Genomic DNA, 21,758 nt, shown 5'->3' with positions numbered 1-21,758 from the left:
CTGCTGGAAGCTAGGAGGACAGGGGAACAAACGCTGCTTTTTCCCTGTTCTTGCACATTCTCTCCATACGGTGCTGCCTGCCCCTGTCAGAAACAGGATCTGGTGACCTGAAAAAGAGCGGGGTGGGCTTCAATTCTGCATCCCACAGCCCCTGACTGAAACCAAAAGCTGTGCAAGGCAAAGCGTGTGTTGCCGGCTGCCTGTTCCTGATGGGGCTCGTGATGGGGCTGGGGGCACCCAGTAGCGCTGCAAGCCACGATGGGGATGGATGCATCCCCTAGGCAAGAGGATTTTCTTATGCTCCACAGGGCTCAGCTTTAGCAACAGCACTGCTGGTGTTTGAAGGAGTCTCTGTGAAAAGGTGGGGAAAAAAAGCAGGTAAAACCTGGGAACATGTCTGGCTTCCCTTCAAGGAAACACCCCAGGCTGGTCTAAAATATGCGTTATAGGGGGTCATGTTTTAGGCTTGTGTCATCCGCTGAGGGGTGCAGAAGGAGCTGGAGGAATGTGCCTGGGGGAGTGGAACAGGGGCGCTGGTAGGCTCTCAAGTCCTCATTGTGAACAGCAATGCCGAGTTTGCTGTCTGCTCAGCATCACCCTCTACGATACATCTGCATTACTGTTGCCAGAGGTAGTCTTCCCTCCTGGGGTGCAGATTTTCCCTTTAAAGCTAACTTGAAAAGCCAACGCATTAAAATTCAGGTTCCCCCCTTGCATTGTGCTGACAGGTGGCTACTCCTAGGCGTGTCTTGCAGGCTGAATAGAGGACTCCACAGTCACCTCCTGGCAGTCCCTGTCCTTCCTGGTGGCACCTCCCCACATTGCCCATGGTGGCAGCTGTTGAGGGTGAAGTGGTGCTGTCGCTCTTTGTAAGCCTGAGTTGCTTAGCCAGACCTCATGACAGTATCGCAAAAGGCTGCCATGAATCTCTACCTCATACTCCTCTCCCTCTTCCAGAGGCACTGGGGGAGCCCGGGTGTCCTCATGCTGCCCACGGACACTGTATACCCCTGTAAAGCCGCCACTGTACTGGCTGTGACCTTTAGTTTCTGCTCCTGACAGCAACAGCAGCGAGTCTCATCTTTGCTTCTTGATACAATGGCAGCTCACCCCAGTGCCTGGCTCCGTGCACTTCCCCGTGCCATGGAGCTTACTCTGCCCCCTCATGCTTCAACTCCTCTGTCACTACGTCTCCATAAAAGTAGCCCCCAGCTTTCAACTCTGTGCTCTTCCCCGCAAGAGTTTGTACGGTAACGAGCACCCAAACAGCCACGGTCCTTCCTCCAGGTCCTTAGATGCCCTCACCTTGGAGATGCACGCATCCATCTGTGGTGACCACCCGTGCCTGGCTGCGCCTCGCCTGCCTGCGTTTGCCACCACAGCTTGGGTGCAAAGCCAGTGGCCTGGGACAAGAACTGTTATAGATTTGCTAATAAGTTAAGATTGATTGACTTTATTTGATTATTTGATTTTATAAAATCAATTATGTAATAGAAATATAGAAGGATAAGAAATACATTGTAATGAAACTTATATAGTAAAAGCTGCTATAAGAATCCTCTGTACAGCCCCGTACCAAGGCCGGAGGAATTGGTCAGAATCACCTAGTAGGAATGTTTAGAGCTTAGATAACAGACTTCAGATTTGAGATGGTTGTTTATATGTAACCTAGGAGAATGTACTAAAATGTCAAAATGAGAATTAATGTGAACTGGGGAAAGTCAAGTGAAGCAACCCATAGTTGCCGGCCAACAGTTACCTTAAGTGAAAGGTAATTCCGGCAGGGGGAGATCGCGACCACCGACTCATATACCACCCACCCAAATGGTACCCCAGACCCATTTCCAGACCTTTACTGCGCAGAATTGTATATGGGAGGAGAGTATGTTAATGATTTATGGGAAATATTATGATTATGCATGAATACTTAATGAATATGTATGAATGAGTTTTATATAAGGTGTATGATTTTGACCCATGGCGTGCGTCGATCGTGAGAGGACTCGCTCACGCACCCGGCCGTCAATAAAGAAGTGTCTGCTTATCTACATCACATTGGTGTCGGTAAGTTCTTCATTCTGAGATTTTGGTAACAGTTTTGGCGACCCAGATGGGACCTCACTGAAGGAGACCGGAGGAGTCGGGGATCTGATCGGTTCCAGCCGGCACCGAGGATTTCTCGGGGATACCCATCGATCCCCGATCCATAAGGCTCTTCGCGACGTTCCCTGGGTTTTGGTAAGACACTTCTTTTTGTAATTGTAGTAAGTAGGTTGGCGTCCCACTAAAGTAAGTGCGCTAGAGGAGCGGGTAGGAGTCCCACTATAATAAGTGTATGGTAAGGAGCGGGATGGAGGCCCACCAGTGGGTTGGAGTCCCACTGAGTAAGTCTGCCTGTCAGACGCGGTGAAAGCTGCGCAGGGTTGGACTAAAAGGATCCTTGTGGAAGTGGAAGCCTAGGCGTCTGCCCGTAAGACATAAGCGAAAGCTATTGCAGGGTTGGACAAAAGTGGAAACAAGAGAACCTATATGCTATAGTGTTCTCTAAGGTAGTGCCTCTAACAAGAAGTTAGAAGGGGTTTTTCTTTTGATACAGAATTGTTTGTTGTGTCTGTGTATCGAGAAGAAAATTAAGAAGTGTATAATATTGTGTTTTATGTCTTTGTTTAAAGTAACAATTGTGGAAAAGTGTGAGTGTGGCTGTAAGGGTGTGACGTGCAATTGAGCACAAAAGCGAGTGTGGAGTGTGGATCCGCGGATCGGCGTGACAGAGTTGGATAATTGTGTATTGTACTGTGAGTAATTACACCATGGCAACTAAGTTAACTCGGTTGTTTAAAAGTAAAAGCACGGGTAATCTTGCTGTAAATGACAAAATCCCGAAAAATTCTCCATTGGGATGTTTGTTGGCACATTGGGGAGATTTATATGAGGATTTGCCAAAGAGCCAGATGATTGAGTATTGTAAAAATTGGTGGTCTCTGTATACATCGGAAAATCAGGAAAAGTGGCCCATGAATGGAACACTGAATTATAATATTATTCTGCAGTTAATGTTATACTGTAAAAGGGAAGGGAAATGGAGCGAAATGCCACATGTGGATTTGTTCTTTTACTTGAGACGGAGAAAAGACTGGCAGGATGAATGCAAGTTAACTGTTGGAGATAGTTTTGTGATGGCTATAACTGCTGATAATAAGAAAGTGAAAAAAGTGTTGCCTAACTTGTGAGATCGGGAAAGGTTGTTTAAAGAAAAGGATTGTTACTGAGAGTGATGATGGACCAGAGTTAGATATATCCCCTCCTAGGAGAGAAAGGAATCAGGGTCGAGAATCTAGGGCACAAGAACAGGCGATTGAACCGGATAGCAGTGGAACAGGAGATGTGGAAGAGAGATTATCGGAGATTGTAATTCATACTCCTGTTTCACGGAGAACTCGACAACAGGCACAGACAATAGCTCCCCTGCGACAGGGAGTTGGTAGTGATGGACCGGTCTATGTGAAAGTACCTTTTACAGCTACGGATTTGATGACTTGGAAGCAGGCAGCAGGAAATTATAGAGAAGATCCTGAAAAAGTGGGCAAGGTGGTAGATACTATAATTAGAACAGAGAATCCAGACTGGAATGATTTACAGGTGATCCTGGATAATGTGTTAGATGATACAGAGAAGCAAATGGTATTAAAAGCTGGTAAAGCACAGGCAGAGTTGGATGTGATGAGTGGAATAACAGGTGGAACAATAGAACAAAATTTTCCATCTGGGGATCTGCAGTGGGATCCAAATAATGTGACACATAGAGAAAGACTGAGACGGTATCAAAAATGGGTTTTATATGGGATCAGACATGCCATGCCTAAATCTCTGAATTGGTCTAAATTATATGAAGTAAGACAAGATAAAAATGAATCTCCCTCAGCATTTTTGGAAAGTTTAAAGGAAGCTGCCAGAAAATATACTGATTTGGGAGTGGAAACAGAGGCAGCACAAATACAACTGGCTTTGATTTTTATGGGGCAATCGGCACCAGATATAAGAAAAAAACTTCAGAAACTGGAGGGAGAGAATTCAAGGAGTTTGAATACAATGCTGGAAGTTGCATGGAGAGTATATAACAACAGAGAAAGAGAAGAAAGAAAATCAAGGAGAACAGATTTATTGGCAGTAATGACAGGAACGACAGATAGAGGAAGGGGCAGAGGAAGAGGACGAGGATTTAATGGAAGGGGAGGTTGTATGCACTGTGGCAATCGGGAATTTAATACCCCCTTAGGAGTAAATCAGTGTGCCTTGTGTAGAGAGGAAGGACATTGGAAAAAGGATTGCCCTAGGAACAGGAGTGTTCCTCACGACCTTGCCAAGGTAATGATTTTAGACGACTGAAGGGGACCGGAGGGGAACCCAGCTGAACCTCTGGTTAAAATTAAGCTGAGAGATAAAGAAGCTAAATTTTTAGTAGATACGGGAGCGACATTTTCGGTATTAAATACATGTAAAGGAAAAATTGGAACAAAACCAGCCAATATAATAGGAGCAACAGGGAAAGAAGAAAACAGGCCATTCCTACAACCCCTAGACTTGAAATTTGGAAATAAGATAATTACACATGAATTTTTTTATGTACCAGTATGTCCGATACCCTTGTTAGGAAGAGATTTATTGTCTAAATTAAATGCACAAATTGTTTTTGACGAAGGAGAACTTTTCTTGAAAATACCTGAGTCAAAAACGGGAGAAATCTTGTTGCTACAAGAAAGAGTAAAGGAACAAGAAATTCCACCGGAGGTGGATTTGGCAGTGATCCCTACTGTATGGGAAACAAATATTCCTGGTAAATCGAAACTAGCAGAACCTGTTAAAATAGATCTGAAGGAAGGCGCAGGAACAGTGAGAATTAAACAATATCCAATCAAATCAGAAGTGAGACAGGAATTGAAGAAATTGATTGATAAATGTTTGGAGTATAGAATTTTGGAAGAATGTGAATCTGAGTATAATACTCCTATTTTACCAGCCAGAAAACCTTCGGGTGAATATAGACTGGTACAAGACTTGAGAGCAGGAAATCAAATAGTTAACGACATTTATCCTGTAGTAGCAAACCCTTATACACTGTTAACAGCATTGAGGGAGACTTATCAGTGGTTTACAGCACTTGATTTAAAAGATGCTTTCTTTCGTATACCTTTGGAAAAGGGAAGCAGAAAACTGTTTGCTTTTGAATGGGAAAATCCTCAAACCGGGCGAAAGATGCAGTTGACATGGACTAGATTACCCCAAGGATTTAAAAACAGTCCAACTATTTTTGGAAATCAATTAGCAAAGGAACTTGAAATCTGGAAACAGGATAAATCATGACCTGGGCATTTACTCTTACAATATGTGGATATATTGATTGTTACAGAAGAAAGATTTATTTGTGTACAGGTGACTATTGACCTCTTGAATTTCCTGGGACTAAATGGGTACAAGGTATCCAGGAAGAAAGCCCAAATAGCCTGCCAGACTGTGATATATCTGGGCTTTGAGATTTCAAAAGGATAACGGCAATTAGGAAAAGATCGCACAGAAGCTATTTGTGGTATACCTGAGCCGAGAAATATTCATGAACTCAGAGCGTTTTTGGGAATGAGCGGGTGTGTCACCTTTGGATCATGAACTATGGGCTAATAGCTAAACCGCTGTACGAGGCCCAGAAGAACTCTCCCTTTGTATGGGGCCCACAACAGCAAAAGGCTTTTGTAGAGTTAAAACGTGCCCTAATGTCTGCACCTGCCTTGGGACTGCCGGATCTAACCAAAGATTTCCAGCTGTTTGTACATGAAAGACAACACCTTGCACTGGGCGTGTTAACCCAGAGGACAGGAAGCTGGAAACGACCAGTCGGATATTTCTCTAAACAACTGGACACAGTGAGTAAAGGGTGGCCAAACTGCCTTTGAGCAGTGACAGCAACAGTGATGCTCATACAAGAAGCTCGGAAATTGACTTTGGGAAGAACAATAACAGTCTATGTTCCACACATGGTGATAACTGTCCTAGAACAGAAGGGGGGACATTGGCTGTCCCCCAGCCGAATGATGAAGTACCAGGTGGTATTGACTGAACAGGATGATGTGATTCTAAAGACAACTAACCTGGTAAATCCTGCAGTGTTTTTAAGTTCCATACAGGAAGAAGGACGACTGGAACATGATTGCTTGGCTGCCATCGAGTATGTTTATTCCAGTCGTGAAGATCTGAAGGATGTGCCACTGGAGCGACCAGGCTGGGAATTGTATACTGATGGAAGCAGCTTTACGGAACAAGGAGTCCGATACGCCGGATATGCGGTAACAACAGAGACTACAGTTATAGAAGCAGGAGCATTGGCGAGTACCACATCAGCCCAAAAGGCAGAACTCATCGCTTTAATTCGAGCCTTAGAGATAAGCAAAGACAAGAGAGTAAATATCTGGACTGATTCAAAATATGCCTTTGGGGTAGTGCATGTCCATGGAGCTTTGTGGAAAGAGAGGGGGTTATTGTCCTCTCAGGGATCAAACATTAAGCATCAAACAGAAATTTTACGATTATTGCAAGCAGTTCAAAAGCTAGATCAAGTAGCAATCATGCACTGTAAGGCACATCAGATTGGGAATACAAAAATAATAGCTGGGAATAATTTAGCTGATAAAACAGCAAAAAAGGTAGCAAAGAAACAAGCATTGCAAATGGCAATAATTCCTTCTAAAACAGTAACCCTTCCTAGGGAAAAACCGAGATATTCAGAGGAAGATGACAAATTGGGTCAGTTATTAAATGCTAAGAAAAACTTAGCTGGATGGTGGATAACTCCTAACGGACAGGTAGTAATTCCACCTCTTGTGATGAGAGAGATAATTCAAACGAGACACCAAGAATGTCACTGGGGAGCAGAAGCCTTAGTAACATCTTTACGAAAGCAAGTAATATCAGTTAAGATGTTGGGAATAGCTAAAATGGTAACTGCAAAGTGTGAAGTATGTTTGAAAAATAATCCAGTGATTAAGAAAAAGGTTCAAATGGGTAGACTGAAACCTGGTACAGAACCTGGAGATTATTGGCAAGTAGATTTCTCAGAGCTACCCAGACAAAATGGGTACCGGTACATCCTGGTAGGGGTTGATACTTTTACAGGATGGCCAGAAGCCCTTCCCTGTCGCACCACACAAGCAAAAGAAGTGGTGAAGTGGTTATTACAAGAAATAATTCCGAGATTTGGAGTTCCTATTGGAATTTCCTCTGACAGAGGTCCACACTTTATTGCTGAAGTAGTCCAAAGTGTTAGCAAAGTGTTGGGTATTAATTGGGATTTACATGCTTCTTGGAGACCACAGTCTAGTGGGAAAGTGGAAAGGATGAATCAAACTTTGAAACGACAAATAAGTAAAATTTGTCAGGAAACCAGTCTAAAGTGGCCTCAGGCGCTTCCATTGGCATTATTATGAATCAGGGTACAGCCAAAGAGCGGAACCTCAGTCAGTCCTTATGAATTATTATATGGAAAACCGTATGAGTCTCCAGAACCAAATCCAAACATACATGTAAAAGGAAAACAAGATGTGTATAACTATTTGCTTTCTCTAGGAAAAACTTTGGCTGCAATTCGGAGTGCAGTAATTTGGAATAGACCTTTATCCCTGGAAAATTCAGTGCATGATTTCCAACCAGGAGACTATGTCTATGTGAAGACCTGGACCTCCAAACCTTTGCAGGAGCGCTGGAGAGGACCTTTCCAAGTACTGTTAACCACTTTTACAGCTATCAAGATAGCAGAATCGGATGCTTGGATACATTATACTCGAGTGAAGAAAGCACCTATTCCATGGAAGATTATCAACCGTGACCCAAAGACTTTAAAATTGACTTTGAAACATGTCTAATTTTTCATATCAGGTTATGATTGTTCTTTGGATTCCATTTTGGTCAGTAGTGTTGGCAGGATCATGGGCTGACTTAGTGGACAGGAATGAAAGACAAGTAGAGACAGAACAAGTGATTGAAATTCCCAAACAAATGGCTGAGGAAAATTTGATGGTAGGATTGATTAAAGGATTTGCCAATTTACAAAACGTCACGCAGATCACTGCTTTTTTACCAATACCGAAGGCAGTAGGTGAATCTATTCCATGGGGAATCTTAACCATGAATCTGACCAAATTAGAATATGAAAATGGGACAATGAATTGTAAACAAGAACCTAGGGAAACTTGGGAATTGCAAAAAGTTAAAGTTGGGGAAGAATCACCAGTATATTCAACCATTTGGGAATGTAAAGGATGATTTGTAGCAAAACCGGGATTATATGGAGATTTAGGGAACAAGGGATGGTGTTATTACCCTAAAATGGCTACAACAAACACCAGTGTATGGATAACTGAGACAAAATGTGAGAAAAAGAATCGAACCCTACAGGAAAAGGAAATAGTTTGGGATTCGGTTTGGTCTATGACCTTATATTCCCATTTTCAGTATATGGCAAAAACTCCTTGGTGTTTTACCTGGGATGGAAAAGTTTTTTCAGTATTAACCTGGGTCAATGATAGATCAACTTCATTGGGAGAGAAGGAGAATAAAATAGTGCCATGGTGGAAATGTGAAAAAGTGTATGATTGTAGCAATGCAGACTTAATAATTCAAAGAATCCCTCCTTTGGCCGCTGCTTTAAAATATGGTTGTTTTTGTCGAGGTCTTAAGAATACTCTCGGTCTATCTAGCGCCTATACACCCAGAAGAGGAATTATGTTTAGTTGTAGAAAATCTACTATTCAAAGTCCAGGACATCTAATTTGGGCATTGAGTGATGGAACCTGGACAACTCATCTACCATTAGATGGTAAAGTGAAACAAATTACTTTAGGCATGCCAACATTGTGTCCAATTTGGAAGAAATCACCATTTAGAGGATCCCTAGAAAATTTAGAACTGAAACGAACAAAGAGATCTGAGACAAATGATGATACTTGGAATGAACCATCTACAGGAGTGAAAACTGGCTGGGCACTTGAATCACTTTAAAATCCTATAGCTTCATATAGAAACAGAGCATGGCTTTATAAGTTAACTGGTGAAGTGGAAAAATTAGCAAATGTTACCAAAAAGGGGTTTAAGGAATTGAATGTATAACTACAGGCGACCTCCAGAATGACTTTACAAAATAGAATGGCACTAGATATGCTCCTACTTAAAGAACATGGAGTATGTGGATATCTCAAAGATAAACTAGACCACTGTTGTATCCACATCCCAAATGTCACACAAGATGTGGAACATGATTTGGATTTATTAGATAAAATTGAAAAAGAAACAGAATCAATTCAAGAAGATATGTCAGAAGACTGGTTAGGGAAGATTTTTAACAAATTAGGATGGAACTTGAGCTCTTGGATACAATCGATAATCAAAACTTCGGTTTTGTTACTAATTGCCTTTTTGATGATCATGTTAGTATATGCATGTTTGAAGAAACAGTTTACCAATAGAATTGCAGTCAGTCGTATGATCGTGAGAGAAGTACCAACTAGTCCACCAAGGTATAGCCCACCACCAAAATATGTTGAAACAAATGATATGTAAATAATGTGAAAGTATTGAAATAATGATTTTCAACACTTTCAAAGGGGGGAAATGTTATAGATTTGCTAATAAGTTAAGATTGATTGACTTTATTTGATTGATTATTTGATTTTATAAAATCAATTATGTAATAGAAATATAGAAGGATAAGAAATACATTGTAATGAAACTTATAGTTATATAGTAAAAGCTGCTATAAGAATCCTCTGTACAGCCCCGTACCAAGGCCGGAGGAATTGGTCAGAATCACCTAGTAGGAATGTTTAGAGCTTAGATAACAGACTTCAGATTTGAGATGATTGTTTATATGTAACCTAGGAGAATGTACTAAAATGTCAAAATGAGAATTAATGTGAACTGGGGAAAGTCGAGTGAAGCAACCCATAGTTGCCGGCCAAGAAACAGTTACCTTAAGTGAAAGGTAATTCCGGCAGGGGAGATCGTGACCACCGACTCATATACCACCCACCCAAATGGTACCCCAGACCCATTTCCGGACCTTTACTGCGCAGAATTGTATATGGGAGGAGAGTATGTTAATGATTTATGGGAAATATTATGATTATGCATGAATACTTAATGAATATGTATGAATGAGTTTTATATAAGGTGTATGATTTTGACCCATGGCGTGCGTCGATCATGAGAGGACTCGCTCACGCACCTGGCCGTCAATAAAGAAGTTTCTGCTTATCTACATCACATTGGTGTCGATAAGTTCTTCATTCTGAGATTTCGATAACAGAACTGCTGGGCCAGCAGTGTCCTGTGGCTCTCAGTTGTGCTCTGTCTTTCAGTGGACCCACGGAACTCTTCCCATCCTGCCGTATAGGCTCGTTTATTTACCGCGAACAGTGAAGCGACAGCTCCTCAGGCAGCCCTGGAGATGGTGAAGCCTTGTTCACTCGGTGGCTTTCCAAGCAGAACTGCGCCCTCCCATGCAGCACACAGAGTGAGCAAGTGTGATCAGGCACAGGCCAGTGAAGAACCCAGACTGCCCTGTCAGCACCAATAAATCCAGGATGCCCCGGGGCAGGGGGCAATGGAAAAGCACTGAAAGCTGGGAGAGGAAGGCTATCAGCTGGCAGCTCCGGGTGGAGGAAGCGTTTGGGCCCGGACTGTCCTGTGGCCTTACTGAATGTTTGAACCAACTGAACACAGTGTCTGCAATCTCAACTTACTCGACGCTGTTTTGCGTGAAGGAAGGAGATGCTGTAGATCATTCACTGGTGTTTAGAAGTCCTGGCACCCTCGCCTCCAAGTGGAGGGGCTGGAGGGCAGAGTGCTGGTGCAGTTTTACACTGACTGTTGCACGTACTTGGAACCCGCTGATGATTTAAATTTCAAGACTGATTTCCCATGAGGCAATGAGTGCAATAACTCTGTGAGATGCTGTGGTGCTGTCAAATGCACAGACAGGCTACCTGACCAAGGACACAGCTCAGAGGTGCGAGTACTCCTGCCTTTCATCCTTGTTCCAGCCAACTCAAAGCAGAAGTCTGGCTCCTTCAGACAGCAGTACCTGTCTGGAGGAGAAACGCCTCAGGCGGAGCTGCTGGGTGAAGACAGCTTTTTTTGAGAGGCCGGGCTCTATCCATTACCGGTTAGAAGTACACTGCTCAGCATCTCGGGGAACATGTCCTCAGAGTGCTTTACAAAGACTAATTAAGTAAGCCTCCCAATATGCATACCATTCCAGACAGGCGTCTGCACGACCAGCCCTTGAGACAAAGGGAGACCTGGCCGTCTCTGTCCACCCCATCTTTGTGGGTACTGTGCTCTCCTCTCAGCTGGGAAGCTGGCCCTAAACCCTCCTTCCAGCGGCCAGCCAAGATTTTCACACATCAGTCTCTGTGCTCCCCAACAGCAGCTCACTATTTCCTCTTCTGGTCCCAAGGCACTCCCAGGTCCCCTGCCTTGCACTGCTGAGCACAAAGATTTGCTTTTCATCCCCAGCATCCTCCTCCTCCCCCTGCTCTGCCAGGCCCAGCAGACCGCCACAAGCTTCGGCCTATTTAAACCACTGGGCTTATTTGCATGTTGGCTTTTCTTTTCTGCCCTTTCCCCCCCCCCCCAAGAACTAAGCTTACTTGTCACCCCCAAGGCTGTTCTTGTGCCGCTTGAGCGGAGCATCTGTTTATCTCTGCTCTTGGCCCCCCTGTGAGATGACAAGTGGCTTTCAGGCGGGGAGCGGCAGCGCTGCCCAGAGGACAGTACCAACCGGCGCCCCCCAGCCCTGTTGTCACAGGCAGAGCCATGCGCTGGTGCTCCGGGTCACCCAGGGGGGCCGGCGAGCAGCCAGCACCCGCCTCAGTCCCGGCCTGCGGGGAGCAAAAGCGCTGTCGCCGGCGGCGGCGTTACCGGCGTGCCCGCAGAGGCGCCGACCGGGAGCAGGCCCCGAGGCCTCCTGCCCCGGCGCGGCCCCCCGGCGACTGACGCGGAGCCAAGGGCCTCGCCCTCCCCGGGCCGCCGCGGGGGCCACCGGCCCTCCGCCCTAGGCCCGGCCCACGGCCCGGCCCGCGTGGCTCCCTCGGCGGGCTCCGGGGAGCGGCAGGGCGCCGGCGGGCCCCGCTGCCCGGGGCTGGCCCGGCGGCTGCCGAGGGCGTGCAGGGCGAGGGCCGCCGGCGAGCGAGCACCGCGGCGCGCCCGGGCGCCTGGCGAGGCCCGTCCGCGCCTCGCCGCTGGCCGCGCGGCGCCGGGCCCGTGGGGCAGCACCGGGAGCGGCGGCAGGCCTCGCCGACAGGGGGCGCGCGGTGCCGCGGCCGCCCCGCGCAGGCACTTCCGGCGGGGAGGGGCGGGGCCGGGCGGTGCGCGGCCGGGGCGCAGGCGCGGGGCGGCGCAGCACTGCGCATGCGCGCTGCCAGCCGCGCGGGTGAGGGCGGCAGCTGGCGCGGGGGGAGGTGGCGGCGCTCGCGCTCCGGGCGCCCGACCCCGCCCCTCGCGGCCCGCGCGCCGTGCCGCGTGACCCCGCTCCTGCCGCCCCCGCCCGCCGCCCCACCGCCGCCCCCCGGGGCGACCACCGAGCGCCGGGGGCGGGGAATGCGGCAGCGCCCGCCTCCCCCCGCCGCTGCGGGCCTGGCGGCGGCGGGGGGCCGCCGGGGCTCCTGCTGAGGGGCGCGGGTCCTCCCGCGGAGGCCTCCTCGCCGCGCCTGGCTCGGCCTGGCCTGCCCGGCCCGCCCCGCCCGCCCCACCGCGGGCCGGGCCCGGCGGCACCATGCAGGCGCAGCCGCTACTCTACGAGTTCTTCAGCGAGGAGAACGCGCCCAAGTGGCGGGGGCTGCTGGTGCCCGCCCTCAAGAAGGTGAGCGGGAGTGGGCCGCGGCGGACAGGGCCGCGGGAGCGGGGCCTCGGCGCGGCGCACGGGGCCGAGCGGGGCGGCCGGGCCGCTGGCGCTCCCCGCGCTCCGGAAGCGGTCCCGGAGCTCGGCGGGGGTCGGTCGCTGCCGCCCTGCCGGGCGGGCCCTGCCGCGGAGCGGGGCCTGGCGGCCGCGCGCGCCGCGCTCGGCCACGCGCTGACAGGCGGAGACATGCGGATAAAAACCGTTTAAAGGGCGCGGGGGTCCCGGCCGCCCCATCGCCCCGCACGTTGCGCTTCTGCGGGGTGCTGCCGGGCTCCCTTCGCGCCCAGCAGTGACACGGCCGGGGAGAGGTTGTTACGAGGAACTGCTGAGAGAGTTTTGGTTAATTAGTGTTCGTGCTTAATGGCTTTTAGTTAAGTTTCTCGTACTTTAAATACCTTCTTGCTGAGAAGGCTTCATTAGGGCAAACTAGCAAGTCTTGTGCCCTTGAGATGGTGAAGCTTGTGTCTGTGGTGCAGAAAGAATGTATTTGGAAGAGAGAAAAAAATGGTGAGGGCTCCTCTTCCACTTATGCAGCCACAGCCCAGAAAGTGGAAGGCTTAAGGAACAAGAGGTTTCTGACACTGTTGCTTGAGCTGGCTTCAGATTGCTGAACTTTATGCTTTTTAGTGGTACAGAGTGACGCCTTATGGGTCTGTATAGCTACAGTGATTAACTGCAGTTTTTAAGTAGACTTGCTTCTAGGGCTAGTTAAACCATTGCATCCTCCAGTGTGGACTGCGAGTCTCGAGTATTGCAGTTGTACTGGTTCAGTGTTTCTTCCTAATTTCCTCTTGCAATGCATTGCCTCGCTTTTCTGGGCGTGCTCTTTGAAGTCTCCAGCACTGTGTGGTTTCATCCAGTTCTTGGAAGTCTTCTTGCCTGTCTCATCTGTAGCATGTGCTGTTAATGTCTTATCCCCAGTCAGTAGTCACTTCTTTATACTTCTGCACTAACCCTACAACTTGCTGCTGCTTGTGGTGCTCGTAAGCACTTGGACAGCCCTGGAACTGGAGCTACTTGAGGTCCCAACCAGCAAGAGTTTGTTCCTTCAGTCGATGGTTTATTCCATGGTGTAGCAGAGGTTTGTCAAATTTGGAATGAGGCTCAGTGCTAACTGCTGAGGGACGCAGAGTGAGGATTCAAGGCAAGTATGAGCTAAGACTTTGGGATTACTTGCTACATCTGAAGCACAAGTTTTCTTCCCAATGGATAAGCCGTTTCTGGACTCACCCTGCATCAAAGGTGCTTGCTGAAGGAGTTGGATAAATTCCTTGGGGGGGAAAAGGACTTCTGGAGTCGGAAGTCAACAGAGAAGACCAGCAATGACAAGCTCCCAAGGACGACAAACTGGCCCTGCAAGGTATAGTTGTCTTGAATTTGTGCTGTGCTCTATTTCTTACTGTGGGTAGAGGGGTGGCAGGAGTGCGGTGGGGTTAGTTCTGAAGGCTTCACACGCAACCTTGCAACTATCTAGCAGGCATTAATTCTTTTGGCCTCAGTTCTTCATGAGATTGCCACCTGTTTCTTATCTTCTCTGAGGCTATTGTCCCCTGTGCTCCGGAACCATAGTCTTCTGCTACTTAGTATTGCTGTCCCTGTAAAGGTAGAAATGAAGAATCTGGCCATACTGTCACCTGCTTTACTGAACAGCTGAATTCTTGAGTTACTAAATGGCAGATGAAAATACTAAATTATTGTCTTAATGGCATCTTTGTTAATGGAGAAACCAAATCAGGTATTCTATAAACTTACTACTAAACTTACACTACAGGTAGTGTCAGCTAGAGTGTTTAGTCCTAAACTTACACTACAGGTAGTGTCAGCTAGAGTGTTTAGTCCTGATAAAGGCCCCATGAAGTAATGAACCTGTCACAGGTGGCAGGTAGATCTGTGAACATTGTGGTGAACTTACTTTGACAAGCACTTGTCATTGTTCAAAAGACAGGTGCGATACTGCAGCTTTGCAGCGGGTGGGTTTGGGGTGCTGATCCCTTGCTCTGCCAGCCAGAGACCTGAGCTGTACCTCCAGCCAGCATGTGGGACTAGTAAAGCAGAGAATGTGGCAGTGTATGCCAGTGAGGTCAAAGGGCAGAACTGTCCTGGACAGAAACTAGTGCCTTGTGGCTTTGTCTGCTGAATTGCCAGAGCATGCTGTCTCAGTAGGAGTCATGTTGTCTGAAGCTCATGTACAGCCTGTCGATACTAGAGGAGAACCTTTCCTTCGTTTCACCTGTTAGCTGACCAGATGCTGACACTCATTCTCAGGTAGTGACAGCAATCCGTTTTCTGAACTCCACCTTGAAACCAGGTAGATGCACAAACAGGAGTGCGATGATTTCCTGCATATCTGGAAATGAGACTTAGTAGTTTGGGAAGACCTATATCAAATTAGTATCTCTGATGAGGAGAGTGGCATTTAATCTAGCATTGTTATAGTATATATACCAGAATGGCATGTTCACAGCTATTGGAGAATCATTAAAATGCCATTGCCCTTTTGTAACTGTGAGTTGGCTTGTAATGTGGAGTTCAAACTACAGCCTCAAAATCACTTTCTTAAAAAATAGGTATTGTTGAATCATTGCAAATAGCTTTCTTTTTCCAGATGAGTTAGTTTGAATCTATCCTTTTTTTTCCTCAAGCAACAAAACCAAGAAATGTAGTAAGAATAAATCTCTTCCTACATCAACAAATTCTTACGAGAGCATGCCTTGTATTTCATTAGACATGAACCTTAACAATAGAACTCTTATTTGCATTGAACAGCTGCATTTGCAAAAAGCAGCTCTTGTACCATTCAGATCATAATGTAATCCCTTTTCTTCCAGTTCTCCTTCAGATGCTGTCAAGATAGACTACAGTGCACTCAATTAGGAAGAAAATGATATGAACCGAGATGCTTCTCTGCTTGGTCACTGTTGTTTTGAAGGAGCAAAAGAGGAGTGTGGCAGAGATCCTTGGTTGCTGACGAAAGACAGTAATCGTGATGATGAGGTACAAGAAAAGGAAGTAAGAGTAACAGCTGGTGTCTGAAATTGTAGTTGCAGAGATGGACAGAAGGTGAGATGCTTGCGCTGAAGACGGAGGATTCGTCAAGACATGTGAAACACCAGAGCTCTTGGGTGGCTGGAGATGGAGATACATGGCTTTTAATACACCTTGGAAAATGGACTTAGAAGGGACATGTATGAAGCGGTGCCTCCTCCAACATTGGTGTTGAATTTATACACCTTATTCTGGTCATAACCTTTTTCCTAAACGTCTTCCCTTGTGGCTTCATCTTGCTTGTATAACTTGTTTATGCAGTCAGAATTTCTCTGCATGCCTATGACTTGCTTCTGTCCTGATATCTTGGTTTTTACAGTAGAAAGCGTGTCATCCTTACTGACTGATACCTTAATTAATTTAGTGATATCATTGAAAAAGGAAAAAACTTCCTTACTGTACAGTTAGTCCACTGTTTGCAAACCTCATGTTGTCTTGAATCAGTTGAACAATTAACAAGGGATGCTGTTAGAATGTGTTGTGGCAGAAATGATTGGACTGATGTGGCTTGACATCTGTCTGAGGGGGACTTGCTTCCTCAGTTAAGGAAACTGTTCCAGACAGCGCGCTTCCAGGTACTCTACGTATCATATAGTCAGTCTTTTGTACCCTTCATGGAGCAGGAGAGACAAGAAAAGCTGCTTCAGTGACTACAGAGTGCTCAGGAAGCTGTGACTGACAAAGATATTTCCACCTGACTTAATTATCTAGGTCTTCAAATTGACGACAGTCCAGTTGCCACTTGCTACTCAGAATGGCACTTCTTATTCTTGGTACTGTTTCACTACAGATGTAGAACATTCTTAATTTCTGATCACTCTGGGTTCTCCGTTCTTCTGATGGCTATGGAGGATAAAGTTAAGATCCTCCTACGATTCACATCTTTACTGTTAAGGTTTTTCACACGCTCACTGGTGCAGTGTAATACTGCTGCCTTGATGCATCAAGAGAAGCGTTAGAAAAATCTTGTGGCTTCAGTAAATTGTTGCTGAAGTCTGGATCCAAGACATTTGCATTTGCTTTAATTTACTGGATTTTTAATTGATTGAGATAACAAAACATGGACAAGGTTGCCAAATATCAGCAGAGATATACAAGAGTAGAAGAAAAAAACTTTATGGAGTGCTTGTACTCTTAAGAACACTCATCCATGCAAACTGTAAATAAAATATTTAATCCTGAAGTGTTTTAGTGATAAGCAGTTGCTTGTTTTGTAGTCATTGAATGAGAATTAACGGAAGATATGTTGAGTAAAATAAGGGTTATAACAGTGTACACTTTCAAAGTCACTGAAGCAAAATCTTCCCCTCCTCCCCCCCCCCCCAAAAAAAAAAAAAAAAAACCAAACAAAAAAACCCAAAACCCAAACCCTGCTCAGTGGCCAAGTAATTTCTACTAATTATCTGGCGAATAAACTGTGTCTGTGAAGGTTTAGAAAAATGCTTATAATCAGTAAAGTGTCACCCTCTCTGATAGTGCTTTGGAAAACATCTTGGCCTGTTGTCTCATTACAACTTCTTCCAGTTTATTATTAAAATGGTGTAGTAAATACGGAGTTTTCCTTTAGGCACTTTCTTAAAAGTACTTCAGCCACCACCAAGGAAAACTGGCCGTGTGGCAGTACCTGTACTGAGCAGTGAAGCGCAGTTGTTCTGTAGCAGGCATTGGTTTTTGATTCGTAATGTGACTTCTTGCCAGAATCCCAATACATGGGTACCCTTGCCCAGATATGAAAAAATTATCTCTAATCAACAGTAGATGCTTTGGTTTTATTTCAGTTTGTAATGTAGCTTTAGAATTACTTCCTTCTGTTATGGACTTTTCTGAAGTTGCTGCTGCTCCTGATAGGGCTTGGTTTGGTATTGTTCTCTGCAGCCTTTCACAAGTAGGATTTTTCTGGTGTGTGCTGTATTTAACAGAACAACTGGGGACCGTGAGCTTGATTGCATTGTTTGTTAATGATGATTTGGGAGCATCGCACTGGTGTTTTTGTGTAACACATCAAGTTGCTTTAGGAAGTCTTTGGAGGGTTTTTTTTCAGCTTTATGATGGACATAAGCTAGGTTTTTCCTCATGGCCGGGTGAGGAAGAGGTAACTGAAAACTGTTGCTGAGGAAGCGTGATTTAGTATCAATCAGATTAAATTCACTGTGTAAGGCTTCCTTTCATATCTGTTATCAAACTCTTCTTTCTCGTGCAGAATGGGCTGCTGAGTGTCAGCTTGAACTCGGGTTTGGGTCATCTTGTGACCAGCCTCAGCGTTCTTGTGTTGGACCAGTTGGAGACCAAGCCTCTGTGTAAGCTGTAGGCGTTCCATCTGCAGTTCTTTAAATTACATTTATCTCTGGGCATGGTCTAGGTCCCTACTGCTTCCTGTGAGACTTTTGGGAGTGTTTAATATTCCGATTTATTATGTAGAGTTTGAAAGGAATGGTTTGAGAAAGCTTTATATAAAGCTAAGTTGCTAAGAGTTATACGGTAAGATCTGATTTATCTTTACATTATTCATTAAGCATGTTTTTTTAAGTTGGTTTCATTGACTCTTTCTGGCAGTTTAGATTTATGGTTGCCTAATTTTTAAGCTGTTACCATTCCTGATTGAAATTCCTTGCTTTTGTTGATTTTTATTTTTTTTTAAGGGAAGAATGAAAAAAAAAAAAAAGAAAAAAAGTCAACCTGTCATGTCATAGGATTTTCCTGAAGTGCTACGGATTTTCTTAAGCAGACATTGCTTGTCTCTGCTGATGTTCTTTAACAGAGCATGACAAGCAGTTCAAGAAATGCTAGCTCTGCTTATCTTCAAATAAAGAAAATCTTGGTCATTTCCCTTTTGAGACTTAAGAAAGACTGTGGAGGGAGACTGAACATTCAAAACAGCGATCAGAGGAGTTGAGTGAAAATGGAGCCACAGAGGCAGGGATTTATAGCTGATGTAGATTGTATTTGCCCATTAGAATTTCTTGGGGTATTTTGAAGAATTGAAGCTTTAGTGAAAATATCTTAAGCTGCTCTTTTAGTAATTTCCCTTCTCATAAGATAGACATTTTGGGGTGTGTGTAGAAGGGAGGGGATGGGTTCTGTCATTATTTACAGGCGAGATTAAATGTTTAGATAAGAATCTTATCTAAACATCACTACACTTCAGAAGTTGTTAGTTGTTTTTATCATGTGTATTCCTAACATAGGTCTGTGAAGGATCTGGTGGGATTCAAGCCATGTTCATTTTTTTCAGGGGTGATTAGGCAGGGTGGCCCAGGTTTTTTCTATTTAAAATCTGAGCTGACTTTATGAGATAGATGGAAAATCCCAGTAACTTGATCTTTTTTTGAAACGGGTCATGTGACAGTATGCTAACAGATGTTCTCATTTCTTGTCTTCTCTTACTAAATCTTGCATCACGTCTTTAGATAATGGACTTTTGGGGGCTTGCTTTGAGTACCCTCAAATAACACTGTTTCATTCTTAGTCTGAGCCTTCAGGTACTCCAGTAGTGCAGATACTAAAATTACATGTTTCTATGATAATTGTACACCGAGGTATCCTGTAATTTTTGTTGTTAGTCTAGTTTTCTTGCTTTTGCTCGTATGACTTTGAACCCTCAATAATACTAGACCTTACTTAAGTAGCAATGAAGCTTGTTTGCTACCTACCTAATATAGTTAAACTATGCTGGCAAGCCAATGGCACTTCATGATGTTTTACTCAGCAGAGGTGGATATTCTATTACAGTAGAGCTTGATAGTGCCAGAAGATGATGGCCTTTGAGAAGGATGATGTAATTGCCCCCCAAACATACATGCTTAGGAAAAATGTTTGGAACTTACCTCCTGCACTAGGAGGAGGTTATCATTGTTGGCTCTGTTTTGGCTGACTATGGATAATGTTTCAGGTCGTGGCCTGGCCTGCTGTGGTATTTTTGTTTGTTCTTATTCCTATAGACTGTTACAGGCTGAAAGAGTTGTGGTGAGGCTGTTCGTCTACAGTCTGTTTCCTAAGTAAAGGAGAAAGTAAGAGTTGCTCTTCATCACTCTGGTTTATCATGCTGTGTGTTCTTACTGTGGGATTGACTTGGTGCTAGAGTATATTGTAGGGAGAATGTAATACAAATTCGTTTAGTTGTGCTTTAAAAAAAACACAACCAAAACAAAACATTAAAGGCAGCATCTTCCAGGCAGCTCAGATCAACTCTGATCTGTAAGAGAATACTTCTGCAAGTCTGTAATTTCTGGTGTTAAGACGTTCCAAGCTGGTACAGTATTTCAGATGTCAGTGTTTGAATTGTAAATGATGCTTGGGACTGCTGGGTATGGTGCTACTTGGGTACCTCCATAAATGCAGTCTGTAGCTGTGCACGGTGAAGTTCTTAGGAAAATGAAACTGTTGGCATAATCAAAATAGTTGTATTAGCTAGTCAAACGGAGAGAAGTTTTCCTGTTCTGTTTTTGCCAGTGTACTTTTAAGTTAAAAAAGCAGTAACTTCTGGAGATATTTTTTTAAGACATGCTACATAAGAGTATGCCATCTACAAGAAACTAAATACGCGATCCAGCGTATTTAAATCTCAACAGCGGTTAAATGAGCACTAGGGCTATGCCCAGACATGAAGTTTTCAAACTAACAAGTGCCTTAGCAGGCAAGAGGATTTCTATTTGAGGCTGTTGTGTGTTTGAACTTCATAGCACTTAATTCTTGCTGTAACTGCAAACAGGAATGAAACCTCAGGTGTCAAATTAAATAATTATGGCAGCATTAGTTGAATATAGACATGGGTTTAATATTTGGATGAAACAGATCGTTGAGTTTTGGTTTAAGGTGGTTGAGGTCTTGTGTTAGTGATGGAGAGAACAGGAGGCATTTCGAGTTGTGTGCAGTGGAATGATAAAATGATGAAATTGGGCCTTGAAAGATGCATTGCAAAAGTTAGCAGTCAGCTTGCTCTGGCATAATATTTGCCATCAGTGTAGGACTGAATTTGAGCTGCCTGTCTGTTTATGCCCTGAAGCACTGAGCTTTGCATACCTGAAATTTAAACTGGTTAAAACTGTGCTATTTTCTGAACTACAGAAGTGCAAAGGAGAGCTATACTGGAGGCTTGTTTCAGAAGTTAAATGAGTGTCTGGAAAAATAATGGGAGGAGCAAAGAGAATCATGCCTCACTGGATTTATACCAGTGAGAATTTGCAGACACAGTATACAAGTAAACATATGAGGACCAAACTCTCAAAACCTCTGAACCGCCACTTAATGCCAGGACAACGCTGTGGCCTCTTTTGAAGTGTTTTTTACTCTAGAGGCTGACATCTTTTTAAAGAAAACAGAATGGAAACGAACTTCGAAACCAGTGTTATTTTAGTGAGAGCTGAGTATGGATTAAATAAGTTGAAGACTACTGCTGAAATCATTGTTATTTCTGTAGTGCGCTCTGTGAAAAAAGTTCTGTATTTCATTATTATAGATGGAGTGACAAACAATGAGTTGTAAAAGGGAGAAAACCTCATGTCTAAAATGTCTTGTACAAACAGTGGTTTAACGCTAAGGGAGAAAGATAAATATATTTGGGTTTTTAAACAGTTTTCCTAGTTGTCCTGCTAAGCACTATTATTAATTAGCTGGTTTTTTGACATTAAATGTCACAGTGATTTGGGTACGTTTAACATTTGAGATTTGTATTTGTCAGGTGTAGATGAGTGTTTCACTCATGTTTGATGTGCCTTCATAGAGCTACATTTTGGGTTGGATTTTTCTGAGCTGTTTGGTTCATACTTTTGTCATC

The 21,758-nt window shown here is 44.7% G+C and overlaps 1 protein-coding gene across 3 annotated transcripts in view; it reads left to right on the top strand.

Annotated features, from left to right (window-relative positions):
• The first annotated feature begins 1,314 nt into the window (after window positions 1-1,314).
• Window positions 1,315-21,758, top strand: part of SOS1 (SOS Ras/Rac guanine nucleotide exchange factor 1) — a 63,334-nt gene continuing 42,890 nt past the window's right edge. Inside the window, exons 1-3 of one of the 3 annotated variants that reach the window (XM_080388643.1) lie at window positions 1,315-12,901; window positions 14,183-14,300; window positions 15,769-15,934. In XM_080388643.1, coding sequence (XP_080244769.1) covers window positions 15,827-15,934 — 108 coding nt within the window. In that variant the 5' untranslated portion in view covers window positions 1,315-12,901; window positions 14,183-14,300; window positions 15,769-15,826. Of the gene's footprint in view, window positions 12,902-14,154; window positions 14,301-15,768; window positions 15,935-21,758 lie in introns of those variants that run through there. The other 2 variants (XM_080388645.1, XM_080388644.1) reach the window with 2 other exon arrangements.

This window comes from Falco punctatus, assembly GCF_963210335.1.
Source record: "Falco punctatus genome assembly, chromosome: 5".
NCBI lineage: Eukaryota > Metazoa > Chordata > Aves > Falconiformes > Falconidae > Falco > Falco punctatus.
This window is presented reverse-complemented; position numbering and strand designations above follow the sequence as displayed.